This window comes from Carica papaya, chromosome 6 (genome assembly GCF_054855325.1).
Source record: "Carica papaya isolate Zhongbai chromosome 6, ASM5485532v1, whole genome shotgun sequence".
NCBI classification, from domain to species: Eukaryota; Viridiplantae; Streptophyta; class Magnoliopsida; order Brassicales; family Caricaceae; genus Carica; species Carica papaya.
The window spans coordinates 7,803,777-7,829,434 of NC_142314.1; the positions used below are offsets into that span (position 1 = coordinate 7,803,777).

The 25,658-nt window shown below is 35.1% G+C and overlaps 4 protein-coding genes across 4 annotated transcripts; 2 read left to right on the forward strand and 2 right to left on the reverse strand.

Moving 5' to 3' along the window:
• The first annotated feature begins 6,348 nt into the window (after positions 1 to 6,348).
• Positions 6,349 to 7,097, forward strand: LOC110825732 (pathogenesis-related protein 1-like). The gene has a single exon (XM_022056221.2). The coding sequence runs from the start codon at positions 6,394 to 6,396 to the stop codon at positions 6,904 to 6,906; it is 513 nt and encodes a 170-aa protein (XP_021911913.1). The 5' UTR covers positions 6,349 to 6,393; the 3' UTR covers positions 6,907 to 7,097.
• A 354-nt stretch (positions 7,098 to 7,451) lies between these two features.
• LOC110825731 (tail-anchored protein insertion receptor WRB-like protein) lies at positions 7,452 to 11,323 on the forward strand. Its single transcript, XM_022056220.2, has 7 exons — positions 7,452 to 8,094; positions 8,192 to 8,271; positions 8,598 to 8,668; positions 10,275 to 10,345; positions 10,439 to 10,520; positions 10,795 to 10,844; positions 11,006 to 11,323. Exons 1-7 carry the CDS (start codon positions 7,978 to 7,980, stop codon positions 11,072 to 11,074), a joined length of 540 nt encoding a protein of 179 aa, XP_021911912.1. The 5' UTR covers positions 7,452 to 7,977; the 3' UTR covers positions 11,075 to 11,323.
• A 434-nt stretch (positions 11,324 to 11,757) lies between these two features.
• Positions 11,758 to 14,163, reverse strand: LOC110825730 (uncharacterized). The gene is made up of 5 exons (XM_022056217.2): positions 13,835 to 14,163; positions 13,626 to 13,727; positions 12,456 to 12,526; positions 12,296 to 12,358; positions 11,758 to 12,202 (listed from the first exon to the last, which is right to left on the reverse strand). The coding sequence occupies exons 1-5, from the start codon at positions 13,896 to 13,898 to the stop codon at positions 11,900 to 11,902; spliced, it is 603 nt and encodes a 200-aa protein (XP_021911909.1). The 5' UTR covers positions 13,899 to 14,163; the 3' UTR covers positions 11,758 to 11,899.
• A 606-nt stretch (positions 14,164 to 14,769) lies between these two features.
• XTH10 (xyloglucan endotransglucosylase/hydrolase 10) lies at positions 14,770 to 16,335 on the reverse strand. Its single transcript, XM_022056222.2, has 4 exons — positions 15,920 to 16,335; positions 15,711 to 15,811; positions 15,406 to 15,599; positions 14,770 to 15,224 (listed from the first exon to the last, which is right to left on the reverse strand). The coding sequence occupies exons 1-4, from the start codon at positions 16,122 to 16,124 to the stop codon at positions 14,822 to 14,824; spliced, it is 903 nt and encodes a 300-aa protein (XP_021911914.1). The 5' UTR covers positions 16,125 to 16,335; the 3' UTR covers positions 14,770 to 14,821.
• Positions 16,336 to 25,658: the final 9,323 nt, after the last annotated feature.

Below are 25,658 nucleotides of genomic sequence, written 5' to 3' on the forward strand. Positions count from 1 at the left end.
TAGATGTGAGGAATTTTGATGTAATTATAGGAATAGATTAGCTAACAGCTCATTATGCGGCTTTAGACTATCGTAACAAAAAGGTTGTATTTAATGTCCCTAATAAATGAATTTTTACTTCATAATAGAATGGTGTTTTGGTGCAATATCGTAGAGTCATCGCTCATAGGTCAAGACAATTTAAGAACCATGAACGAAATTTCTCGATTCATGACTTAGAATTAGCTGTAATTGTATATACCCTTAAGATTTAGCATTATTATCTGTATGGAGAGACATTTGAGATTTATACTGATCACAAGAGTTTTAAATATCTCTTCATACAGAGAAAACTGAACATGAGCCAACGTAGATGGATGGATCTTCTTAAAAACTATGATTGCAAGATATCCGACCATCTAGAGAAAAGAAATGTGGTGGCTGATGCACTGAGTCGCAGCACCTTCGGTATGATCGTAAAACTAATAGCTTCTTAATGAAAAACTCTAGAGATTTTACAAGAATTATAATGGGGTGTTCAGAAATTAGGAATGTATATATCCAGCTTGAGAATCAAGCCAGAGTTGATTCAGATAGTTAAGATGTTCAAGAAACTGACTCTGTTATAGGAACCTTGAGGAAAGAAACTGAACAGGGTTTAAGACCTAGCTTCAGAGTTCATGATGGTGGATTATTTTAATTCATAGGAAGACTGTGCATTCCTGATGACCCAAACTTGAAGAGATTCATCTTAGATGGAGCACATAATTCTAGATTTATCATACACCCAGGCATCCCCAAGATGTATCAGAATTTGTGACCTTAATATTGGTGGAAAGGAATGAAGAAAGACATTTATGAATTTGTTAATAAATGTCTCACTTATCAGAGGATCAAAACTAAACATCAAAAGCTAGGGGGATTACTTCAACCTCAACCAATCCTAGAATGGAAGTGGGAACACATCACTATAGACTTTGTGATGGGTTTTCCTATAACCAGGTTGAACCATGATACTATTTGGGTGATAGTGGACAGATTAACGAAATCAGCACATTTTATACCAATAAAAGCTACATACCCTTTAGAAAAACTTGTCAGGCTATATATTAAAGAAGTTATTAGACTTCATGGCATTCCGGTGTATATAGTTTCAGATCGAGATGCTTGTTTCACCTCTAAATTTTGGACAAGTCTTCAACAGGCGCTAGGCACCACATTATCTTTCAGTACTTTTCACCCATAAAAAATGGCCAAATAGAAAGAATCATCCAGACATTAGAAGATATGCTTACGGCTTCTATACTATAGATGAGAGGAAATTGGGATGATCCTCAGTCATTAATCAAATTTGCTTATAATAACAGTTAACAGTCTAATATTAGTCCAGCTCCATATGAAGCACTTTATGGCAGACCTTGTAGATCTCCTATATGTTGCGAAGATATCAGAGATAGAAAATTAATTGGACCTGAACTAGTCGAAGAAACTACATCAAAAATTATCCTAATTAAGAAAAATCTTTAAATTGCCCAAAGTAGACAGAAGAGTTATGCAAACAATCGTAGAAGGGGCTCGAGCAATTATAAAGACCCGAAACTTAAAAGAAAATAAAGTCATGAATTAAATACGGAAGCGAAACAATAAAGCTTAGAGTTTACATTCCTTACACAATAATTTAAAATTTCCAATAGGGATACGGGAATGAACTTTCTAAAAAAAAAACAAAATTAAGGAAATAAATAAAAAGCAATATGCTGAGTATTCTAGCACGACCTTCACTAGCTTTTGAAGGGAGTCCAAGTGGTGAATTATTCATAACCCTCTTATTGATCGGGATCTGGGTGTTGATTCTCTTGATCTGAAATAGTTAATGAAATGGTGAGCTATACTAGCTCAGTAAAAATATCACACTGCTCACCGATACATAAACTAAAAGTTCGTAAAAATCATAAAAACAACCAATAAAGCTCTTGATTTAAGTAAATTCATTTATCATAATGAAAATAATTTATTGCATATACTTATCGTTGTGAGATTTTCAAAATCGACCTATAGAAACAATAACTTAAATAACATTCCAATCTTATATTTAAGTTAGCAAGAACAATAACTTTCCTTTTTTATTTGCCTACTGGTATCTTGAAGGCCCATAGGGATGTCCTACTACGCGTGAACTAATAGTCAACATTGTCAACTACCTGTCCGGTACGAACGCTAAAAATATCATCTCTCAATACTATATCCGGTATGAGGATGAAACGGGTCGTTCCCATATCTCGTCCGGTATGAGCGCCAAAAATACCAATTCTCGATATCCCATCAAGTATGACACAACGTTCATGGTAGGGGTTCCTTATGTATCTGGTCTGTCCACCATCTCTCAGAATATCCAGTAAAGCTACCATTCATTAATTCACGTTACCGATTAATTTTTTATTTGTATATTAATTACCAATTTTACAAATCAATCATAAATCACGCAAGACAAGCAATATATATCAAAAAAGTACAATTGAATCAATTAATCATTTCAGTATATCATTGTGTATTTAAAACTATAAATTCAACTATCAGTTAAACATAACAACAAATAAATGACTAACCGATTTTTGGCCCTATTGGTAACCTATAATTATTCTCAAAGTCTTCTAAATTACACAAAATAGCATATTATCAATTACTAAACTTTAATTCTATAACAGAGAATAAGGCGATGAATTCTTACTCGAATCAGTGTCTAAAATACCAAACTTTCAGCTGCGCCTACTGGTGGTCCCTGAGTTTCTTGAATTTTTCTGCAGAGATTAAAACACGCTTCACGTACCTTAAAATACCCCAAAAAATCCAAAATCAATGTTAAAAACATTTCTCAGCCAATTTTAAAATTCTGGCACGGCGGCACCGCCGCCCGCAGTGGCGGTTTGCCTCAGCCTGGCCGTTTTTAGCCAATTTTGATCGGTTTCGACCGATTTTATACCCATCACTGCGAAAAAAATATGTTAAGGGGCCTCAGTTGGTCGAAAAAAATCAAAAAACAAATTGAACCCATTAGACCATTCAAAATACTATAGAGAATTAAAACTACTGCTTACCAATTAGCATTGCCACCAGAGTTGGCTAACGTCAATTATGTATTTCATGTATCCATGTTATGTAAATATCATCCTGATCTGTCGCATGTAATTCAACATGAAGATATTCCTATTGAAAAAGATGTCCTATTAAGAGATACCCCTAGACATATTGGATAAGCAAGAGCGAGTATTGATGAACAAGACTTTTTCAATGGTCAACGTACTCTGGCAACATCATTCACCAGCGGAAGCTACTTGGGAGATTGAGGACTCGATACGAGCTCAATATCCTCACTTGCTTTAGAGATATAGCAAATTTGGAGGACTAAATTTTTGTAAAGAGGGAAGAATTGTAACATTCAGTCTAAATCAATAAAATAAATGTAAATAAATAAAATAAGAATTAGGATTTAAATGAAGGAAATTTTAAATTTTTGGGAGTTTTATTTAATTTTAAGAATTTAAATGAAAACAAGTAAGAAAAGGGGGGGTAATAATGTAAATAAGCGGAAGTGAAAGGGGGCAAAAACAAATCAGGGAATAGACAGTCCTGATCGAACCATCTGAGAAGATCAAACAGTTAAAGTTTTACTGAAGATAAACGACTCAGATTGAGCTTGTGAGATCCAATGGCTGGCAAGGACGGGTATAAAAGGAAAAAATTTATGATTTTTCTTCATTTGAGAGAGAAGTCGAAAAAGAGAGAAAGGAGGTGCGAGAGAAGATAAGAGGTGAGAGAGCGGTGGAGCCGAGAGGAAGAGAGAAATAGAGGAAAGGAAGAGGGTGGCTGGAGAAAAAGGGAGAGGATAAGAAGAGTAGCTAAGCGGGAGAGTGAAAGGGGAGCCAAGAATGGCCACCGCAAGGGAAGAAAATAAGAAAAGAGAGTGGTGGAAGCCGAAGCTGAAAAGAAGAAGAAGGAAAAGAAATCGAGCAGAGACGTCGTGTAACGGTAGAGACTGAGGCAAGTAAGGTAAAAAGTTTTATCTTTTTCATCTTTCTTCCCCTATTTTCCTTCAATCTTTTCCTATTTTACACTAACCGATTTTTAGGCATGAAATTTGTCATCTAAATCTAAAGCAAGCAAAGAAAGTCACGGGGTAACCGAGAGAAATCATTCAGAGTCAAAATCAAGGTCGAATCGCACCACGCCGAGAAGGTAATCTTTTTTTCTATGTTTGGTTGGTTGTTGAACGACGAGAGGCGGGCAGTCGGTGTCGGGCTGGTCGCGCGAACTCGGCTTCGTAACCCACTCGCTTGGGAACTGAGGAGCCTTCCTCAGGTGTGGGGAAACCGACCCACTAGTGGAAGCCGAGGGGTCTTCCTTAGGAATAGAAACCTGATTCACCCATTCGGGAAGCTAAAGAGTCTTCCTCGGGTATGAAAATCCGATTCACCACACAAAAAATCGAAGAGTCTTCCTCAAGTACGGAACCCGATATTTCTGGGTTAGGAAACCGAAAATCTAAGGAAGTGAATTGCTCACCCTTATGCGGTGAGCCAGGCATCCCATTGGGTTGTCATTGAAACCAGTTATTATGATTGAAATTAGCTTATGTTTAGTATTTAAATTACAGTAATTAATTTGTGTCATGCGTGTACAGGAAATTAGGACGTTCAGGCAGATCTGGGAAGACTATTGCGTAAAGGAGTTGTAAGTATTTCTGATTCTGAACCTATATTAGGATTTTGGAATTATGCATGTATTTTATTAATTTTGTATGTATTTATAAAATTAGAACGGATACTGACTCAATTTTTGATGAAGAACAAAACCCGAACTTATGACAAGTGAACCCTAAGCTATTGAAATTTATGAGGAGATGGAACTAGAAAACAAACTCAAGACTAAAGAATAATTGAAGTGTGATAAGAAATAAATTAAAATAAAAAAATCACCAATAAAACAAAAATTCGAGAAAAAGAGAAAATAAAATACTGCAAGGAAATAGATAAAATTGAAGGAATAATTATGGTTGTGAAATGATCAATTTAAATAAAAATTAAGAGGAAATTATAAGGAAAGGGAAGTAAATAAGAATTTAGAAATGAGATAATGTGAGTGAATAGGGTACGGACCCTGAACATCTTCGAGTTGATGAGGAGAGAGAGAGTGTGTGTGTGTGTGGTTGGAGTTCAGCGGGCATAGTGAACCTACACATGGATAGAGTTTGAAATCTAATGCAGACGTGGATAGGTGTTTGTGACTATGAGTCACCTAGCAAATGTAACTGTTGTGACCATTGTGAAATTATATGTATGTGTGTTATCCATACGATGGGGGAATCCATTTTGCCTCTCATCGATGACGACATAAATAGCATCACGCAATTAAACCTTAAAAATAAGATTTCAAGTGTATATATGATCTTTCGTGTGTATGTGGTTTTATTTTGAGATTATAATTGATATTCGAGTGTATATATGTTCTTTCGAGAGTATGTGGATATACTTCGAGGATTGTAAATGATATTCGAGTAAAATTCAGAAATCCGATCCAAAACATATGAAAATAGTGAAAATAATAAATAAAATTTTGCATTAAAAATATTCCTATTGTATTTGTCTCATATTTTGTATTTTGCATTAAATCTTATCTGGGTTGAAAGAACGGAAATACTTATTGAATTGGTGAAACTCATTAAATTTCACTCTGATATTTTTTAAATGAGAAAGAATAGGAAGAACCGCTACCAGACAAGCAGAACCTGTAAAAGAGTTCATGTGCATGTATATTTTGTTTTATTTTATTGAACTCTAAATTTTGACTTCATATTCTATATATATAATTACCATATTTATTACATGGGATGTTAGGTTATATGATAAATTTTGAATTATGCATATATATATATATTATGAACTTATTGTATGAATGATGTGCAGTATATGCGGAATTTCTAAGTGGTTGTAAAATGACAATGACGATTCTCGTGTTTATAATATTGAGACAAACAAAATCCTTAATTAATTATAACTAATAATTAGGAGAAAGTTACACAAGTAAAGAATAACCATGTATATGGTCAAATTAATCATACGTAAGTTCGCTACTTTGTATTTTCTATGCACGAGATTGTAGATTATGCAGTGAACGTGGTCCTATTTTCCGTCAGTAGGTAATATAATAAAAGCGAAGTCATCGATTAATTGAATAAAAAATAGTAATACGTATACCAGATGATGATGAGCAAGTAATTCACGCACCCATATGGGCGGCTTCATGGGTTATATATCTAGCCATCAAAAAACTAATAAATAATTCACAACATATTGCTATTATACATATATAAATAGACACCTAACCAATAACATTAACCACACAACAAAGAAACAAACAATGGCGATCATGTATGTTCCACTAGTTGTAGCCTTGTTAGCCACGATTAACATCTGCCATGCCCAAAACTCACCACAAGATTTCCTCAACGCCCACAACGCGGCTCGTGCCAGGGACGGTGTTGGACCCATGAGATGGGACAACAAAGTGGCGGCTTTTGCTCAAAACTACGTCAACCAACTCAAATCAACCTGCAGGCTCGTGCATTCCAGCGGTCCCTACGGCGAGAACCTGGCGTGGGGCAGCCCTGATCTCGCCGGCACGGCTGCTGTAAAGATGTGGGTGGATGAGAAACCTTTCTACGATTATAATTCAAACACTTGTGCTCCTGGCAAGGTTTGTGGCCACTACACTCAAGTGGTGTGGCGTAACTCCGTTCGTCTTGGGTGCGCTAGGGCTAGGTGCAACAATGGCGGAACTATCATCAGCTGCAACTATGATCCTCCTGGTAATTTTAATGGTCAACGTCCTTTTGGTTTCTTGGACTTGAGTAATTTGAAGAGTGTAGTTTAAATGATTTAAGTAAATGAACCTGAATAAGTCTGAGATCTTTAAAATTTAAGATAAAGTTGTACGTGTATTATTTAATAAATCATGTGTGTGTAACGAACAACTACTATTTTTTAATGTTGTAATTTTACTAGATTCTTGACTTGTATGTTTATATACCATAAATTCAACTTTTCGGTGATGAATTATTATTAGTTTAACGGGTTAATTTTATTGCACTTTTATTATTTATAAGAGTGTAAATTTAAGTTAAATTGTGTATTTTGTGTAACTTAATTATTAAAATATATAAATTTTTATCAAAATTATTTAAATTTAACCTAACTTTTATCTCTTTGAATTATATATACATTTTTATGAAAGCATAATTAACAAAGAGGGACACAATTCCTAATTAAGTAGTAATTAATTTGCATGTGAATTAAAACCTTTTAGTAATGTTATGAAAATAGTGACAGGTATATATATATATATATGTATTAGGTTCTTGTTTTCTAAGTAAGATATATATATATATATATATGTAGGTCTTGATTTCTTCGGGGATGCACAGATATATTTCTTTGATAGAGATGTTAGTGCATATATATACACATTCAAGAAGATTAATAAAAATGAATTTGGATTTTGATGAGATGTAATAATTGACATTTCGTCAAAAGAAAAAACTAACATGGTATATATGCTGCCAAACTTGGAATATTGCAATCAATCTTTTGTCCTATTCTGCCAAAATTAAACCTAACCTCTATATATATATATATATATATATATATATATTTGGTCAAGTTCGTAAGGGACTTATCAACGGACTTTAACATATAGTAATAATTTTGAAGTGATTTCGTATCAATTTTCTTGTAATGGGTCTTTATACTCGACGAACCTATGGGCCGACTCCACCCGATTCGGCCCAATTTATAATCGAGTAGAGTCCACCCGACCCAAACCCGATATCATTCCCCCAGTCGGTCGGTCTTAGATCTCCGTTGTCTGTGTAAGGACGAGCAAACAAGCCCCAGGAGGAATTACAGACCGTTCACACATACCTAGAGCAATCTCACGTACGTAAGCATGGGAGAGGAAGGAGAAACCGTAGAACAACGTCGAAGCTCTCTTGCGGCACCTCTCGTCTTCCTCATCGTTCTTGTCTTCCATTTCCTCTCCAGGTGGCTCGAGCAATTGAAGAAGGTAATTTGGCCATGTTCTTGTCAAATTAATCATTCTGATTAGATGAATCGTGTTTAGAAATTACTTTCATTTGATTTGACTCTGGCTTCCTCGGCAGAGGGGATCAAAGAATGAAACGGAAATCCAGTTGCGTGCAGAGATAAAGCAACTCCTGATAGAGGCAAGCTCCTTGTCACAGTGAGTCATTTCTTGACTTGAATTTCATTTTCATTTCATCTTAATAACATGCATGCGCTACTGATTTTAGTAGGTATTATGATATCTAAAGCATCTATTTGGATATATTTATTTTTGCCAAATTATGTTGCCTGAAGTATCACCTATTCCTAATTATGGATGTTATTATTACGTTAACTTTAATAATATTGTCCGGAATATCACTTATGGAAAATTATGTTGACACAGTAGCTTCATTTGGTTTAAATTTTGAGCTCCTGAAAATGGTGGTAGCATTATAATATGGAATGACGAAAGAGATGCATTCTTTTCCCTGTTGATTCCAGGCCATCAACATTTGCACAAGCTGCAAAACTTAGGAGGATAGCAGCTGCTAAGGAGAAGGAACTTGCAAACTGTAAGTTTGTTTGCATTCACAAGTATACATTAGCCCGCACAAGATGTTTATATATATTTTAGAAGCTAATGTTTTTTTCTGGTTTATTGCACAATCTACTTGGTTGTTTTGGATTTATGGAAATGTTTGAAGAAAAATCATTGATTGACAGGTACTTTCTTATGATTGCAGAAACTATTATATCATTTATTTTTTATGTGATTGTTAGGTTCTAGAAGCTAATTTTTTGTTAAGCTTTTTTACCGTGAAAATTGCGCTGGGTACATAATGGGAGAAAGGACTATACTTATTTGCCTTCATATTTTCTTTTCTGTTTCAAAAGAAAAAGTTTAGAGAAAGAAGTTAGAAGAGAGTCTATTTCTTTGGAGAGTACTGTGAACTAATTAAAATCAGAAAGTAAAAATACAACTAACGCAGATGACAGACATGCAGCTGGTTATAGCTTTCTTTCCAATAATTTGTTTAGCATACCTTTGTAATTATTGGCTGTATTTTCTAAAAGTACAATTACCTAAACTGTGGTATGTCTGGATTGTTTTTTGTTTGAGATAAAAATATGGTATGTCCGGATTGTGGTGCAGGGTATTGGTACGAAATACTATAGATGCTAAGTGTAGGTACTACATAGGATTAGATACTAAATTTGTGCTTGAAAGACGTAGGCTTAGTCTCTACGTTATTTGGTCTCAAGTATTGGTGAACCACTTATTAGGTTCTTTATTTGGTTGTTAAATAATAGTTTAGTAATACATTCTGTTGTATTGGATCAAATACAGGATTTAAATCCTTTTTGTAGCTATAACAAGAATATCAATACTCATGTTCTAAATTCTTAAAGAACCGAGTAAATGTACTATATGTCTCTGAAGAAGATAAACAATGTATTTTTTAAGTTCCAAGAAAGAAAATTTTGTTTGATGGACTCTTACTCTTTACATGGACAAATGCCTGTTCCACTTTACCTATAATTAATCTCATTTTTGAAAGAAAAAATTGTTAAAATATAAACTTTTCAGTCTCCCTTTCCGAATCCTTTTGCTCTCCCTATATTTAGAATCCTAGTCAACCAACTTGTCTGAGTTCTTCTTAATTTGGGTTCCATGTTTGAGATCCAGACTGAACTAAAATGAATCCAAGTGAACACACACCACGAACCAGTTCAAAATTTTAGTGGGAGGGTGTTTGAGTAATGTTGGTACTATCTAAAAGTAAAAGAACCAGCAGGTATAATAGCTCATAAAAAATGAACATATCCAGAATGAAATCTGCAACCAGTGTCAAGAATCAGAGTTTAATTTTTTTGCAAGATTTTATAAGTTTGATAATATTGTTTTAGCTATATATGCATATTGATTAGAATTAAACTTCAAAATCTCTTTGCATTAAAATATGAAGGGCAATGAGAACTCTATATTACAAATGAATTGTATGCTTCAGTTCTGAATATTAAGTGGAGGGACTTTGAGGGATAAGTTTGTATAGAGAAGGTTTTGATCCATTATGAACATGAGTTTCTATCTGTTTATCAGCAATTATGAAGCCAATAACTTGTATATTTTTTTTATGCATATTGATGGAAGCTTCTAAACATTTACTGGAATTCCAGGTCAGCAAGTACATACCCAAGTAATCAAAGGGTCCTATGACTTGTCTCTGAAAATCCTGTTTATTTCAAAGGTAATCCCATTTATATTGAAAATTTTTTAGGTATAATTTGGCTTTGTTTCCTTTGGTGATATCTTGAAGCAATTTCTTCATTTGCTTGTATAGGTTGTAACATATATTGTGTTGGTTTACTGGTTTTGGAGGGCTCCTGTTGCTGCCATATCTCGGCAATTGGTGCAACCCTTTGGTAATGTACAATTGGCACCAAATCTTTCATTGTAGTTTCTTTTTTGGTTTAATTCAGAGTCTTTCATTGTTGTTAGATTTTTAATCTTTTCCTATGTTTCGGTGTGTGGCCATACAATAATGTGTCAAGATGTGCCGAAATCCTGCAATTATTTTTGCATGCTGTGGTGTCTGGTTTTACAAATAAGCACAACGATTATGTGTAAGATAAAATAGGGAAGAGAGTTACTGTAATTTCATTGTTCAATAATGCAATATATGTTTCTTTTCTGCAGGGCACGTGTTATCTTGGGGAGCTGGAGGTTCGCTGAACGACTATGTCATGGTAAACACAATTGAAACACTTTTTTTTAGTTTCATGCTCTAATGAGATGGAGTTATTTAGTTATTCTTGTAGTATGCCTCTTATAAAGAAGCAGCTTAAAAAGGTGATCCACTAAGGAGTTTTCCTCTTTTCAAAGTGTAGTTATTTCGTATAACTTGCAGGTTGGGATCATACCGTGGTTGATATTGTCTACTAGAGTTAGCAAATTTTTGAGCCAACTCTGCAAATAGTAAAAGACTGCAAAAATCTGCTAATCTTCACCATGAAGAGAATTACTGACGTTGATAAGCAGGAGCAGCATTGATAGTTTTCTTCTCTTTTTCTTGATGTTTGAAAAGGGAAAAACAAGTGATTTCTTCAACCAAATCTACAAGATTCGTTTTTCTTTTGTTGTCAGTTTGTAAAATTCTTGTTAATTATTTGGGAAGAAGATGAGAATAAAATGAAGCATAAAATTATGGTGTGGCTGCGCTTTGTTATGTGGATATTGTCCGTGTTTAATTTTGTGAAGAACCTGAAATAACTATTAGAAGCACCAACAGAATTGACCACGCTATTTGAAAGTATGTAATTTTTTAAAGCTAAGAACAAAATTTGTTCTTCCATTTGTTGCTCTTTCATTTTAAAACAAAAATGCAATGCTTACCAAAAGAAAGAAAAAGTTTAATGCTGTTAAAACTACACCAGGATTAATAGCCTAGTCAAGAGGTTTAAGTTGTTGTCGTTGTAAAGTTTATGGGAAGTATTATATATTTCGCTCAGTATCTCAAATGAAGACCAGAGTTATAATTAAGCCCTTTACAATCTTGACTCTTGCAGTTGTTTAAAATTAGCAAACAACATACTGCAGAGGCACCATGCCTCCCAGGCGTAGTAGAAATAACACAATACACACAGGAAAAAAACACCACCATAAGAAAATAATTCATTTCTTGTTACGTGTCTAACATCTCACAATTTGTTAATGATACCATGGATACTCATTTTCTCCAAACATTTTTTTATTTTCAACCAAAACTGGATTTCCTAACTAACTTCTTTCAACTAAATCGGTTTCATGAGAGTTCGACAATCTTCGGCCGCTTTTTCGACCGTCTGTCTCCTGCAGCTTTTTTCGAGGAATCAACTTCGCCTGCCAGCACGCTTTTGCCATTCGCAGGTGAACCCCTCTCTTTACTGTTTCCACCACCATCATTATCACTGTCCTCACAGTCGTCATTATCATCACTGCTATCATCTGATTCCGTTTCACTACTGCAAGCAGGGAAAGAAATCACTGGATGAGAATCAGCTATTGCTGATTCTGCAGCAGCCACAGCCTCAGGGGTATGAAGATCAGCTACACCCAGCATCAAATCCTGTTATTGACAATGTATCCATATTAAATGGATCCCAGCAATTAGCTGTCACTATAAATGGGGACATGGTTGGTCCAAGGAAGGTTATATTACCATTTCAATGACTCCAGATTCAGTTCCAGAAAGCACTTCAATGTCATAGGCCTCAGAGTTATCCTAAATTTCAGGAGACATAGCAAATATGAAGTTATAAGCATATCGTTGAAAAGCAGACTAAGGTCTACCTTCAGGTAATATACTGTCACCCACAAACCTTTGCACCAAGTTCCAGCCTTCTATTAGCTTCCTTCATAACTCCCAAGAAATCTTTTACTCTATCAAGAACTGCAAATATTGCAGAAAATTTATTAGTTACCAACAAATATATTTTTAACATCCATCTTATACTGTTTCTTTTTGTTTTAGGCAAGAATTGGAAATCTAGTTCAGTGAGAAATGGCTAGTAATTATCATCATACATGCAACAACACAGATGAAGAGTTTTACCTTAAATCTCTTATTCACGTTTGCGTTTTTTCCACACTGCCTGTAGTGCATCTAGCATTTTCTCCAAGAATAATAATTTCTCAAATGTTTTGACCACCCAGGAAATTTAAACTAACGACATATCAGAACATTTTCTTTTCTTTCTTTTTATATAAAAAGCAGAAGATGAAACCATATTCTTTCACAACTTGCTTTCTCGTCCCCGAAAAGGAACTTATTTCATGAGAAACAAAGAAATCTCTAGAGGAAGAGGGACCTATTTCTCACAAGAGTATCAAAGAAGAGAAATAAATCCTATGCTGCCTTGAAGGCATCAGGTCTTCTTGTTAATTTTCTGACTACGAACATTAGTTATTAGTACAAAGAATTACTAACTTACTAGTCACAGTGCCTAGGAGGTGCCATAGCAACACCCACAAAAAAAAAAGGAATAGATTTCATACGAACGAATGGCAGTTCAAACTTTATAGTATCAATCACATCCTATATACACAAAGTTAAGACACAGAAACTACTTTGTCCAAATAAGTCAAACAGATCTTACATTTGCTGCGAGCAAAAAAAACAAAATGTTATTCTATAGATTCACATAGAACATGGATTCAGAGTGAGCACACTTGTTTTCATGTGCTTTCAATACTGAACCTCAGCTCAATAAATTGAACAACTACAAACCATTCCTTTGGCAAAATATACTATCATAGAAACCATTATGTTAAAAACAAAGCAACTCAACAATTGAGAACCTCCTCATGTGAATTCGATTTCTAAATTCTTTGCTCAACCCAGTAATTTCTTTTGACGAGAACTTAGTTATATGTATATATTAAGGAAACTTGATTCAAGCACTTTTCAAATAAAAAGAGGAAGGTAAACAAGGCATATACGACAATTCGAGGATTCAAATAAAGAGAGAAACAAAACTGAGATGGGTTACCTTGACTTTTGGGAACGGAAGAGATGGTTGGCCTGTTATCAGAGACTGGTTTATTGGACCGTGAAATTGAATTTTTCTTATTACAAACAAGAAGGGTTGATTCTGTACAAACAAAAACAAAGAGTGAGAGTTATAGTTCATAAATTCTATTGTTCCGAGAAATTAAAATTTGACGTACAGAGAGAAAAAAAAAAAAAAAAAAAGAGTACCAAGAGGTAAAGAGGAAGAATTCTTATGCTCTAAGTGCAGTAGATCTTTGCTTGTAGGTTCCATGGTTGCAGCTCTGCTCCTCTGCTGGAAACTAGAATGGACGCGCGTAGTGAACGGAGAAGATGAAGCCGTAAACAGATAGAAGTTAGCAAAACAACCGTTTGAAATACAAATTAATCACCGCAATTCCGATACCAATGCGGAGATTTGAAAATTAGGGCGAGTGACGGTCTCGAGTTTCAGTCCCTGCGGCGCTGCAACTCATCAGTCGAATATTAGAATTAGGGGTTAGAATACTTCTCTACTCCAGCCCCGCGCATGAATAATTTACTTTCACTCACTATTTTATATATATATATTTTTTTTTTTAATTTAAAATTTAGTCCCTATATATATCTAAATTAAATAATGGTTTTAAAATTAAATAAATCATAATATATATCATATTATATTACATATAATAACCTAAATTTTCATTTAAAGTTATATTATGTTGAGTCATAATTAATTTATATTTAAAAATATATATGCATCAAAATAAAATTATCTTGTACTTAAATACGTAGTGAATATTTTCCACTGTCTCTAATAAAGAATATGTTGGAATCAATCTTAATTTAATTGTGGATTTTCTACAATGGATATGAAATCAGTATAATTTTTTAGAATAAATTTAATTTTTTTTTTTTTTTTTTTACTTTAACTATTATGTAATAAGTTTTAATTTAAATTAAAATTTTAAGTTATTTAACACTGACAGATAAATATTATCAGTTATAAAAATAAAATTCTATAATATAAATGTAAAAAGATGTGATTAGATTTAAAACAAAAGGTGGTTACGATATTCTTTTATCTATATATATATATATATATAAAACAAGAATTACCCACTGGAATATTTATACATCCCATGCATACAAATACTGGTTAATAACTAAAAAGATTATATATATATATATATATAATAAGACAAATAATTTTCTTTAATACTTGGGAAGAGAACACTCTGTGGGTAGTTTGTCTTGGAATCTTTTATTATCTTGGCAATAATCATATATCATATGATACCTTCTAACCCATTTAAACCATCTCTTCTGTATCCTTGTAAGGCTGCTGAACCTTTCTTTATTCCACCAATTCCTATTGCTTCCTCCTCTGCAGAACCTTGGATTTCCTTCCCACACACACCCATCTATCTTGTAGTTTCTGAATGAAGCAATAAAAGGTCCCTTGGACCAATCAATTTTGTCGTGTCCACCGCGTGTCGCCCAGCTGTCTCCGTTCCATAGGCTGATCTTTATGCTCATTGGCTGCCACCTCGGATATCCAGCTCCCTTGTCCGCATGATTTCTGTATACTCTTATAGGTATCGTATCTACCATGAATCTACACGAATGTATAGTTTTCAATTAACTTACTCATATACATCAATCACAACATAATTATCTAACGACGAGACTGATTCAAACTCACAAGCTCAAATTGGGGAAAGAAAACAACAAAAGTCTAACTTGGTTGCACCAATGTAATAGTTAATTGTATATGCGTACATGTAAGATTGACTTACACAATCTGGTGAAGGTTCCAGAGTATAGAATAAGTATGGAAGTCCTTGGTTGGATCAAACCAAAGATAAATCCTTTCTTCACGGTTATCAAACCCATCGGCAAAAACATTGGTCTGAAGGATGTATGGCTGGCCACTCACATTTCCCAGGAATTCAAAGTCTATCTCATCTCGATTGGGCTGGTCTGATGTCAACTGAATTCCACATACATATATATATATATATAACATCAGTGAATATATATCCATGTTCATGTAATTTGATCAATGTGTAAAAATTAAGAAGAAAAGTTTACTATCACTTACATAATAAGCCACGACAGTTCCTGCAGAATGACCAGGAACTAGCTTAATTTGCATGTCAATCTGCCCGAATAAGAACATCTGGTTTGAAGCAAAACCAGCTCCTACAAGTTATTAATCAGATAATTAGGAAGAAACAAATGCATTGATTAACTTATATTTGATGTATATATAGATATATATAATTAATATGTAAAAATTATGAGGTATACCAGATTGTTGGTCGAGCATCAAGCTTCTTGATTTGCCGTCAGCAGAAGTATTCACATGACTAGGAGACCATGTGATGAAGAAATCCGTATTGAAATCTCCGGTGGAGACAACAGAAGCTTTTGACATATGAGATGAAATCATGACAAGGAGGCTGATGGGGAAGAACATGGATTTGAAATATCGAAAATTAATATTATTGTTCATGGTTTCTGTTAAATCTAAAAAAGACTGAAAGAGTGCATGTGATTGGGTCTTTGGTGGAAATATATATATATATATATATATATAGTTATATATATGTACTGAATAATGATGTGAATGGAATTAGTATGATTTGTTTGTTTAAGCAAGAATATCTTTAGGGGGAAGTAAAGGAATAAATAATTAATTTAGCTTCTTGCAGAAATTTATTGGTCCTTCAGAACTTTGAGAATACCCTTTAGCATTAATATATGTAACCAACTATATTATTTGGTATATATATACATGTACATATGTCATTATGTTATATGCCAAGCTTTGAGAATACCCTTCAGCAAGCTAGGCTTTTCTCAACAAGAGCCTTTCACTGCTGTCTGAGCCAGCAGAAAGTTAAGGAAAGTGATCAACTGACAAAGAACTTTCTTCTAATTGTTCATTTGTTTTTTAGAATAACTTGATCTTTCATCTAAGGAGGACTTGAGTTTATTCTTTCCCTCCTTTTGGCAGGCTTGTATATATATATATATATATATATATAATGTATATGCTTCAGTCCAACCCAAAAACAGTTTCATGGCTTGTTAATGTTTACTAATTAATAAGTTCTCTTTGTTTTTGGAGGGCCAGAATATTTATTCAGTAGTTGTTCATATACACAGCTTATATAAAGTGGGTGATTAATTAAGATAATTTCAACAAGTTAAAATAATCCATATGGTAGATTCCTTTGAAAATTTAAATTAACTTTAATTAACTTTTCCCCTCCTAACTATATATATATATATATGTATATGTATATGTATCTGATCATCATGATTAACTGTCTTTGAAAGCAAGCTTAAGAAACGTAGGATGCTTGGACAAGAAAATTTGGTCCCCAGCTTAGGTAAAAAAATGGGCATGGGTGGATATGTCTATTTAAAAAATTTACTTACCCACCAATCGCTCTGTTAATAAAATTTTTAATTTGTTACCTATCCAGCAGGTAAAATTTTCTACCACCACCCGCCTCATTTATCTTTTTTTTTTTTTTTTAATCTCTTAAAATATTTATATAAGTTAAAATTAAAAATGTAAGTTCTGGTTAAAACAAAAATGACATTTAAAATAAATTCCAAACATAATTTATTCAATAAAAATATAAAATAATATTATAATTGTAAAATATTAAATATTTATTAATCAAAATTTGATTAATTTAAGTATAATTAAAAATAAAAATAAAATTTTATTAATTATATAAAGGATAGGACAGTGCGAGGAAGTAAAGTGCAAGTACATCTTTAAATGCATACACGTTTTAAATTTATTTTAAATTTATAACCCTTTTTTTTCCATCTATTTTAAACCACATTAATTACAAATAAGGAGAATTTCTAAACTCATTTATGCGGAATAAGTAAAATTATGGTTTTCATTTATGAATTAAGGAAAAAACCAAATTGCTCTTATAGGTATTGTGATATAAGGTGACGCGATACCCGCTGACAACACACTTAAATCAGAGTAGTAGAAGAAGCAAGCAAATGTAGATGAACTTTCGGAAAACGAGAGAAAACAATTATAGAATAGTAATTCTCTAAGTTACTCTATTCACGACCAAAATATCAAATAGTGAGGTCAAATCTAACAAACAGAGCTCTTGGACTAGGAAGAAATGACACCAAAAGGTGCTAAAAACCCAAAGGATAATGGGTCTTACCGCAAAGGAACAGTTCGGTCTAAGAATCCCATCCCAAGAAAAAAGCCCAAATGTAGTTTGGGTTTGGGTACCCAAAGGGTACACGTGTTGCAATGCACATGCGGGATAGTTGACCCACATTTCCACCAGTGTTCCTCGATTCCGTAGAGAAGCAGCCAAGGCGACCTTATACCTTGCAGGAAAATCGAAGACTGGCAACTTTCTTGGCGCAAAGACCTAAAGGCCCTCACACAAGCAAGGAGGCCCCCACGTGTGTTGGATATGCAGCCTAGCCCGCATGGCCCACGAACACGCATGCATGCCCACACGGACTGCGCACACGAGCGCCTGGGAGTGCTCATGCACGCGACCCTCTAAGCTCGTACGAAACCAACCGCGCACACACATCCCATGCGGATAGGCCGACGGACGGCCCAAGCCTAACCCACGACTCTCGCGAGCCTTCTCCCACGCAACCCGCACAGACCGGTTGACCTCCTTTTTCCCTTTTTAAATTATTTAATATTTACTTATTTTATTATTTTAAAATTTTTTAAAAAGGCTTAGGACCCACTTTTCAAATTACCTATATTTTAAAATTAATTTTCACATGTGTTTAAAATGAATTTCACATGAGATAAATATGAGTTTATTTTAATTAATATTTTATTATAATTCTATCATTTAAGATTATTTAATTAATTTAATTAGAATAGAATAATTATTTTTATTTTGTAATTATCCTATATTTTTTATTTAAGTTATTATTTTATTAATCGTCTCAAGATTTTATACTCATTTAGATTGTTCGAAAAAGGTTATAAATAGACATTTGTCTCTAGGATGTAAACATAAACTTTTGAGAATAAATTTAATAAAATTCTTGAGAGCTTCGACTTTTCTTCTTTTTAGTATTTTTGCTAAAAATAGCTTCAAGTTCTTCAGGAAGCAGGAGTCTTAGAAGTCTTGTTGAGCTAAGGAACAGGGATCAGCTTGTTGATAAGTACATGGTTTTTTTTCTTTCCTTGTTTTTTTTTCCAAATCTTTGTTTTTGCTTTCCTTTTAGAATTGTAGATTCAATTAAAGGGAGGGGTTATTCTAGTGTTTATAATTTTGGTATTGCATACGATGAGTGAGTTTTAAGAGTTAATTCGATCCTCCTCAAATCCTTCCACATCATATGGTATTAGAGTTTTGGCTTCTAGAAACTTAAATCTATCTTTATTTGCTTTAATATTTTGTTTATTAACAATTCACATTAATTTTTTATTTGTTCATATTGCATCCTACTTGAATTCATATCTATCCGTTCAATTCAAGTAGTTTATATTGTTAGTCAAAAAAAATTATATACCAAAAATACCAAAAAATATTTAAATTGCACCTCATAAGGCAATTGGCACATTATTTGTATTTTGTATCACAAAAGCAGAATAACCACCTAATTGGTGAACGGAAATCCTTTGAGAAATCAAAGACAAAGTACATTGCCTAACTGATGTGAGTGAAAACTTTTATTTTCATTCCGCACACTATTTACATTTAATTTTCGAATTGCATTTATGTAATATGCATCAATGTTGCATAAAGAAACTTAACCAATCGTAGAGCGTAGTCGACAAATTTGGGTTAGTATAGGAAGATACACCTACTGATTCTATCCATCGGGATTGGTCGGATCCTTACGCATCAATATAACTTGTCATTCTTTGTGATCTATATCTCGTTCTTTATTTCACAATTATTTTGTTACATAATTATGCGACTAATGGTTATTAGTTGCTTAACGCGCAAAGAACACCATTCCTTTTTCTTTGTGCTTATTTCTAAGCTTCTATAGAAATTAGAATCCTTTAGGGCTCCCTGTTGTGTCATAAGAACTAATGTGCAAACCTGATTTAAGTGATTCTAATAACGAACACTCAACTTGATAGACGAAGTTGTCAATCGAGGGATTGCGAGGTAAACACAAGCGAATGTGAGGGAAAGATATTGTTTTTACTAACTCTTATCTTTGTTGGAACTTCGCAATATCTCACCAAAGCGCCAACAGCAAACTAGTCACCTTAGAAAAGAGAATTATGGACATGTTCGTCCAGTTAAATGTTTGATTGGGAAACATGGCCGCCTATATGGATCACCAGGAGCAAGGCAAACATCGCAATCGCACCAGACACCAAATAGTTTGTGACGAGACAAGATCGTGTGGCGACAATGTTAATGACAAACAGGGAGGCCGTTGCAAAAAGGCAGACGGAGACCTTCATGACTTCAAGTTCTAGATATAAGCCTTTCAAGGGAAGAATGACCCCGAAGTCTACCTCGAGTGGAAATAGAAGGTCGATCATATTTTCAGTTATTGCAACTGCAGTGAAGAGAAACAGCTCAAGTTAGCCACCCTTGAGTTTATCGATTATGCTTCAGTATGGTGAGATCAATTAGCTCTTCTCTAGGAACGAGATGAAGACTTACATATCACCACATGACGAAAAGTGAGATCCATCATGAGGAAGCAATTTATGCTAGCTCATTTAGACAAGAATATGAACTAAGATTGCAACACCTAACCTAAGGTTCTAAGTCGACGAAAGAATATTATAAGGAAATGGAAAAAACCACGATTAACGCCTGAGTTGACCAGCGGCCGGAGGCCACAATGGCTCGATTTTTTGAGGGTCTAACCAAGAATATCGCCAACATCCTTAAACTCCAAAACTATGTCGACTTGGACGTGATGGTGCAGAAGGCCACCAAGATTGAAAGGCAATTGAATAGTAGAGGACCTAATCAAGTTTATGCTAGTAATGTTCTCTAGGGATACCAAAGATATACTCGAAAAGATGAAAATAAGAAAGTGGACGACAGTAAGGGTAAATAACCCCCTGACAATCTAACAGTTAATTTTAAGGCACCAACCATTTGGCAAAGCACTGTTAAATGTTTCAAGTCTTTAGGATTGGGGCATATTGCATCCCAATGTCTTAATCAGCATGTCATGATTATCTGAGATGATGGAGATATCGTCAATGACCACGAAAACAATGATGAATAGGAAGATCTATCATTAGTGGATGCAGAGAGTATAGCTCGACCAGTACAGGAAGATGTATTTGTAGCTCAACAAGCACTAAACATACAGGTTAAGCCTAAAGGCAACAGTTAAAGGAAGACTATTTTTCACTTTAGGTGCTTGGTTAACGGAAAAGTCTGTAGTGTGATAGTTGACGGAGGTAGTTATGCTAACATTGCCAGTACCTTGCTGGTGGATCGAGTAGGTTGACGTGCAAACAACACCTTATTCTCTACAAATTGCACTGATTGGATGATAACAAAAAGATTGACATCACCCAGCAGATATGTGTCTCATTCTCTATTGGTGACTACACGAATGAGATATTGTGCGATGTAGTTCCCATGCAAACAGGACACCTGTTGCTAGGAAGGCCATAGCAATATGACCGTGATGTCAACTATGCCGACAAAAAGAATCAGTACTTTATCCGAATTGGTAACTGCACCTATGTTTAAACACCTTTGCCAAGAAGGGACGCTTATGAGGATCAGGTAAAAATTAAAAAAATCATACGAGGAATTCACTAAGAGACAGGCGAAGAAGGACCACAATCCAGATCTGGACCAAAGTTGCCTCTTCATTCAAGAACGACCCGAGCATCCGGTCGAATGTTTAGTAAATCTTCAGTTCTTATTGACTTTAGATGAAATATTTATAATCTTTACAGATTCAAGGATGAATCCTCTCAAAAAGGGGGGATGACACGATACCCACTGATAACACACCTAAACTAGATGAGTGCAAAAAGTGGGCAAGTGTAATACCCAAATTATTATTTTTATTATTTTTATTTTTGTATTTGAATTTTAGTTTAATTTTTTTATATATTTAATTTATAAGATTTTAATTCAATTGAATTTAATTTAATTTAATTTAATTTAATGAAAATAAAAATAATAATAATGATAAAATAGGGTAAAATTATTTTTTGGATTTAATTGAAATTGATTTTGGAAAAAAATGGTGAAAATTTGGATTCTAGGGGTATTTTTGAAAAAAAAAATCAGAAACCGGAGGTCAAAACGTAATTTGAAAAAGTTGTGCCACGTCAGCAGCCCGGTAAGTAGCCCCGACCAACCAGGACACGCCGCATGGCAAGGAAACGCTGACACAGGACGGGCCACGTGGGCGATCTGCGTGCTCGCGATCGGACAGTCCAGATCCGTTCCCGCGTGCACGGACGGTCCAGATCTCACACGTACGGACGGTCCAGATTCAATCAGGCATGGACAGTCCAGATCGCATCGCGATGGACGGTCCAGATTTAATCCCAAATAAATCGTAATCGGACGGTTCAGATTTAATCTTGATGGACGGTTGAGATTAAAAGGCGAATGGTATAAATAACATCACTCACACCCGACCACAAAACCCTAGCCGTCAGTGCCTCGCTGGAGTAAAAGAACCAGACGCCGAAAGAGCCGGCCGCCGCCGCACCGGAGAATTTTCCGACCACCAATCGAGGTCAATTTTCTCCCCCGGCTCATTTTTCGATGCTGAATCCGCCTATGGCCAAACCGGAGCAAAACCACCGGCCAATTGGCCGGAAAACCCCGCTGAAGTCCAGCGGCACCGTCGCGACTTCCCTCTGTTTCTGCCTCCGATGAGCCCCTTCCCGATCTCCGTTCGATGCAATTTTTATACCACTGTGATCACCGTTCTTTTCTCTACAGGTTGACTGGAGCAAAATATCAAAACGCGACTCACGCCGGAGAAGCCGCTGCACCCGAGAGTACCGCCTCCAGTAAGTCTCGGTTTTTCATGATTTTTTGGCCCACCGAGGGCCCTAGGGTTGTTTTATCACAGGAATCAATGCAAGTTTGGCCGAATTCGGTCAAAAACGGCCACCACGAGGCGGGTCGCCGCCGCCGTGCCGGAATTCCGATATTGGCCGAAAGGGGCCCTAGGTCTGATTTGGAATTTTTTGGGACACGTGCAGGTACCGGTAGTACGTTTTAGTTTTCCAGAAAAAAAAATTCAAGAAAATTAGGGACAGCCCGTAGGCGCACTGTAGAGTGGATTTCAAACCCCGAAACAAGTAAGGATCTCTCACCCTACCTCCTATCACGGTATTAAAGCTTAATAAATAATTAAACGGTATTTTGAGACTTTATAGATGTATAATTGATTAAGGTTGCTAATGGAGCCCGAATCTGGTACATTATTGGTCAGTTGTTGGTTGATCTATTTTTCAGTATTAAATACAGTATGATATTTGATGTAATTATTTTATGGTCTCTTATGCATGAATCGTGGTTTTTTTTATTATGGTTTGTATTATGGTGAACCCGATACTGTGTTATCTTGTTTGGTGTCAATTACTGGTTTACATGTTTGTGTATGATTGGATGATTGAGACCAAAGAAAATGACAAAAAGGTTATGTGAATTGATAAGTGGATAATATGGACAGTCTGACTAGATATCTTGGGAGATCGTGGACGGACCGGGTCCGTAGGGAACCCTACCTAGAACGTGGTCTCTCATACCGGACGGGGTATGGAGACCTTATATGTTTTGGCACCTATACTGGACGGGGTATGGGGATGGCCCGTTTCACCCTCATACCGGACGGGGTATTGAGGTTTATGATTTTGGTGCCCATACTGGACGGGGTATGGGGACGACCCTGGAATCAGGTTATTAATGTTAATGGTTCACGTGTAGGGGGAACCCCCTACGGATCCCCATGGATACTAGTAGGCTGGTAGAAGAGGAAATTTATTGTCTGATTATTGAAGTGAAAAAGTAGGACATGTGTTCTGTTACAAAGTGTATATGATTTTATGATGATTATCATGTTATTGTTTTCATAGGTTATTTTTATGAATCTCACCGAGGTAAGTGGACAGTAAAGGTTTTAATGTTAATAAATGAGTTTGTTATAAATTATGCTCCATTGGTCATTTTTATTTTCTACCGACCTTTACTTCTGTGGCAGTGAGATAGTGTAATGTCTTTACTGGGCTAGTGTAGCTCATTCCTTACTTAACCATTTCAGATCAGGAAGACGTAGTTCCCGAGCCCGTTCCGCAGGAAGACGGCGAGTTAGACGCCTAAGGACTTTATAGCTCTATTTATAATTTTTATTTTGAGTATCTCTTTTAATTAGCTTATTCTTTTATGTTTTGAGTATGTTTTTTGTTATTGTGTAACGAATGTTAATCAAAATTTTTATTACGCTTCCGCATTTAAGATTTTTAATACATACATCTTCATTTAAATTTCGGGGCTGTTATAGCAAGTGTAGATGAACTTCTAGGAAACGAGAGAAAATAATTACAGGGTAGTAATACTCTAAGTTACTCTATTCCAGACCAAGTATTAAATAGTAAGACTAAATCCAACAAATAGACTTCCCGGCCACGGAAGAAATGACACCATAAGATGTCAAAAACCCAAAGGGTAACGAGCTTTACCGAGAAGGAATGGCTCGGTCCGAGAATCTCACCCCAAAAAGAAAGCCCAAATGTAGTTTGGGTTGGGTTCCCGTAAGGCACACATGTGTTGCTATGCATGTATGGGATACTTAGCCCACACCTCTGCCGGTGTTCCTCGATTCCGTGGAAAAACAGCCAAGGTGACTTTATGTCCTGTAGAAAAATCGGAGACAAGCAACTTTTTCGATGTAGAGTCCTAAAGACCCTCACACAAGCAATGAGGCCCAAATATGTGTCAGATATGTGGCCCAGCCCGCGCGGCCCACGAACACGCACGCGTGCCCGCATGAACCGCACGCACAAGCACCCGGGAGCACCTACGCACGTGGCCCTCTATGCCCACGCGGAACCAACCATGCGGACGGGTCCGTGGATGGCCCAAACAGCCCAATCCCAGTCTGCGACTCTCGTGGGCCTTCTCCCGCGCAACCCACACAGACTGGCCTGGCTGAGCCCATCCAGGTAGCCCAAACTGGCCGGCACCCTTTTTTCCTTTTTAAATTATTTAATATTTACTTATTTTATTATTTTAAAATATTTTTAAAAAGCTTGGGACCCTCTTTTTAAATTATCCATGTTTTAAAATTAATTTCTACGTATGTTTAAAATGGATTTTATATTAGATAAATATAAGTTTATTTTAATTAATATTTTACTGTAATTATATCCTTTAGGATTATTTAATTAATTTATTTAGGATAGAATAATTATTTTTATTATATAATTATCATAGATTAAGATATGATTTTATTTAGGTTATTATTTTATTAATTATCTCAAAATTTTTTACTCGTCTAAATTATCCGAAAAATGGTATAAATAGACATTTGTTCTATGATGTAAACAAAATCTTTTGAGAATAAATTTGAGAGAATTCTTGTGAGCTTCAGCTTTTCTTCTTAAGTTTTTCGGGAAGCAGGAGTCTTCAGAAGTCCTATTGAGCCAAAAAGCGAGAATCAACTTGTCGGTAAGTCTGTGATGTTTGTCATTTTCTTATTTATTTTTTTGAGTCTTTGTTTTTACTTTCCTTTTAAGATTGTAAATTCAATTAGAGGGAGAAGTTATTCTAACGGTTATAGTTTCGGTATTGCATACGTTGAGTAAATTTAAGTAGTTGATTCGATCCTTTTTATACCCTCCCGCGTTAGAAGGTAAGCATGAACATTGATCTGAAAATCAGATCGACCAAAAATTGAATAGAAAAAATTTCTTAAACCAATGATTGAACTGATATAATTTATCCAGAAGGGACTAAATCAAAAAGTTTTGATTCAATCCGGTCTTGGACCTAAGTGGATTAGAATTTGCTAAAAAAAGAAAATTAATTTTTAAATATATTATTTA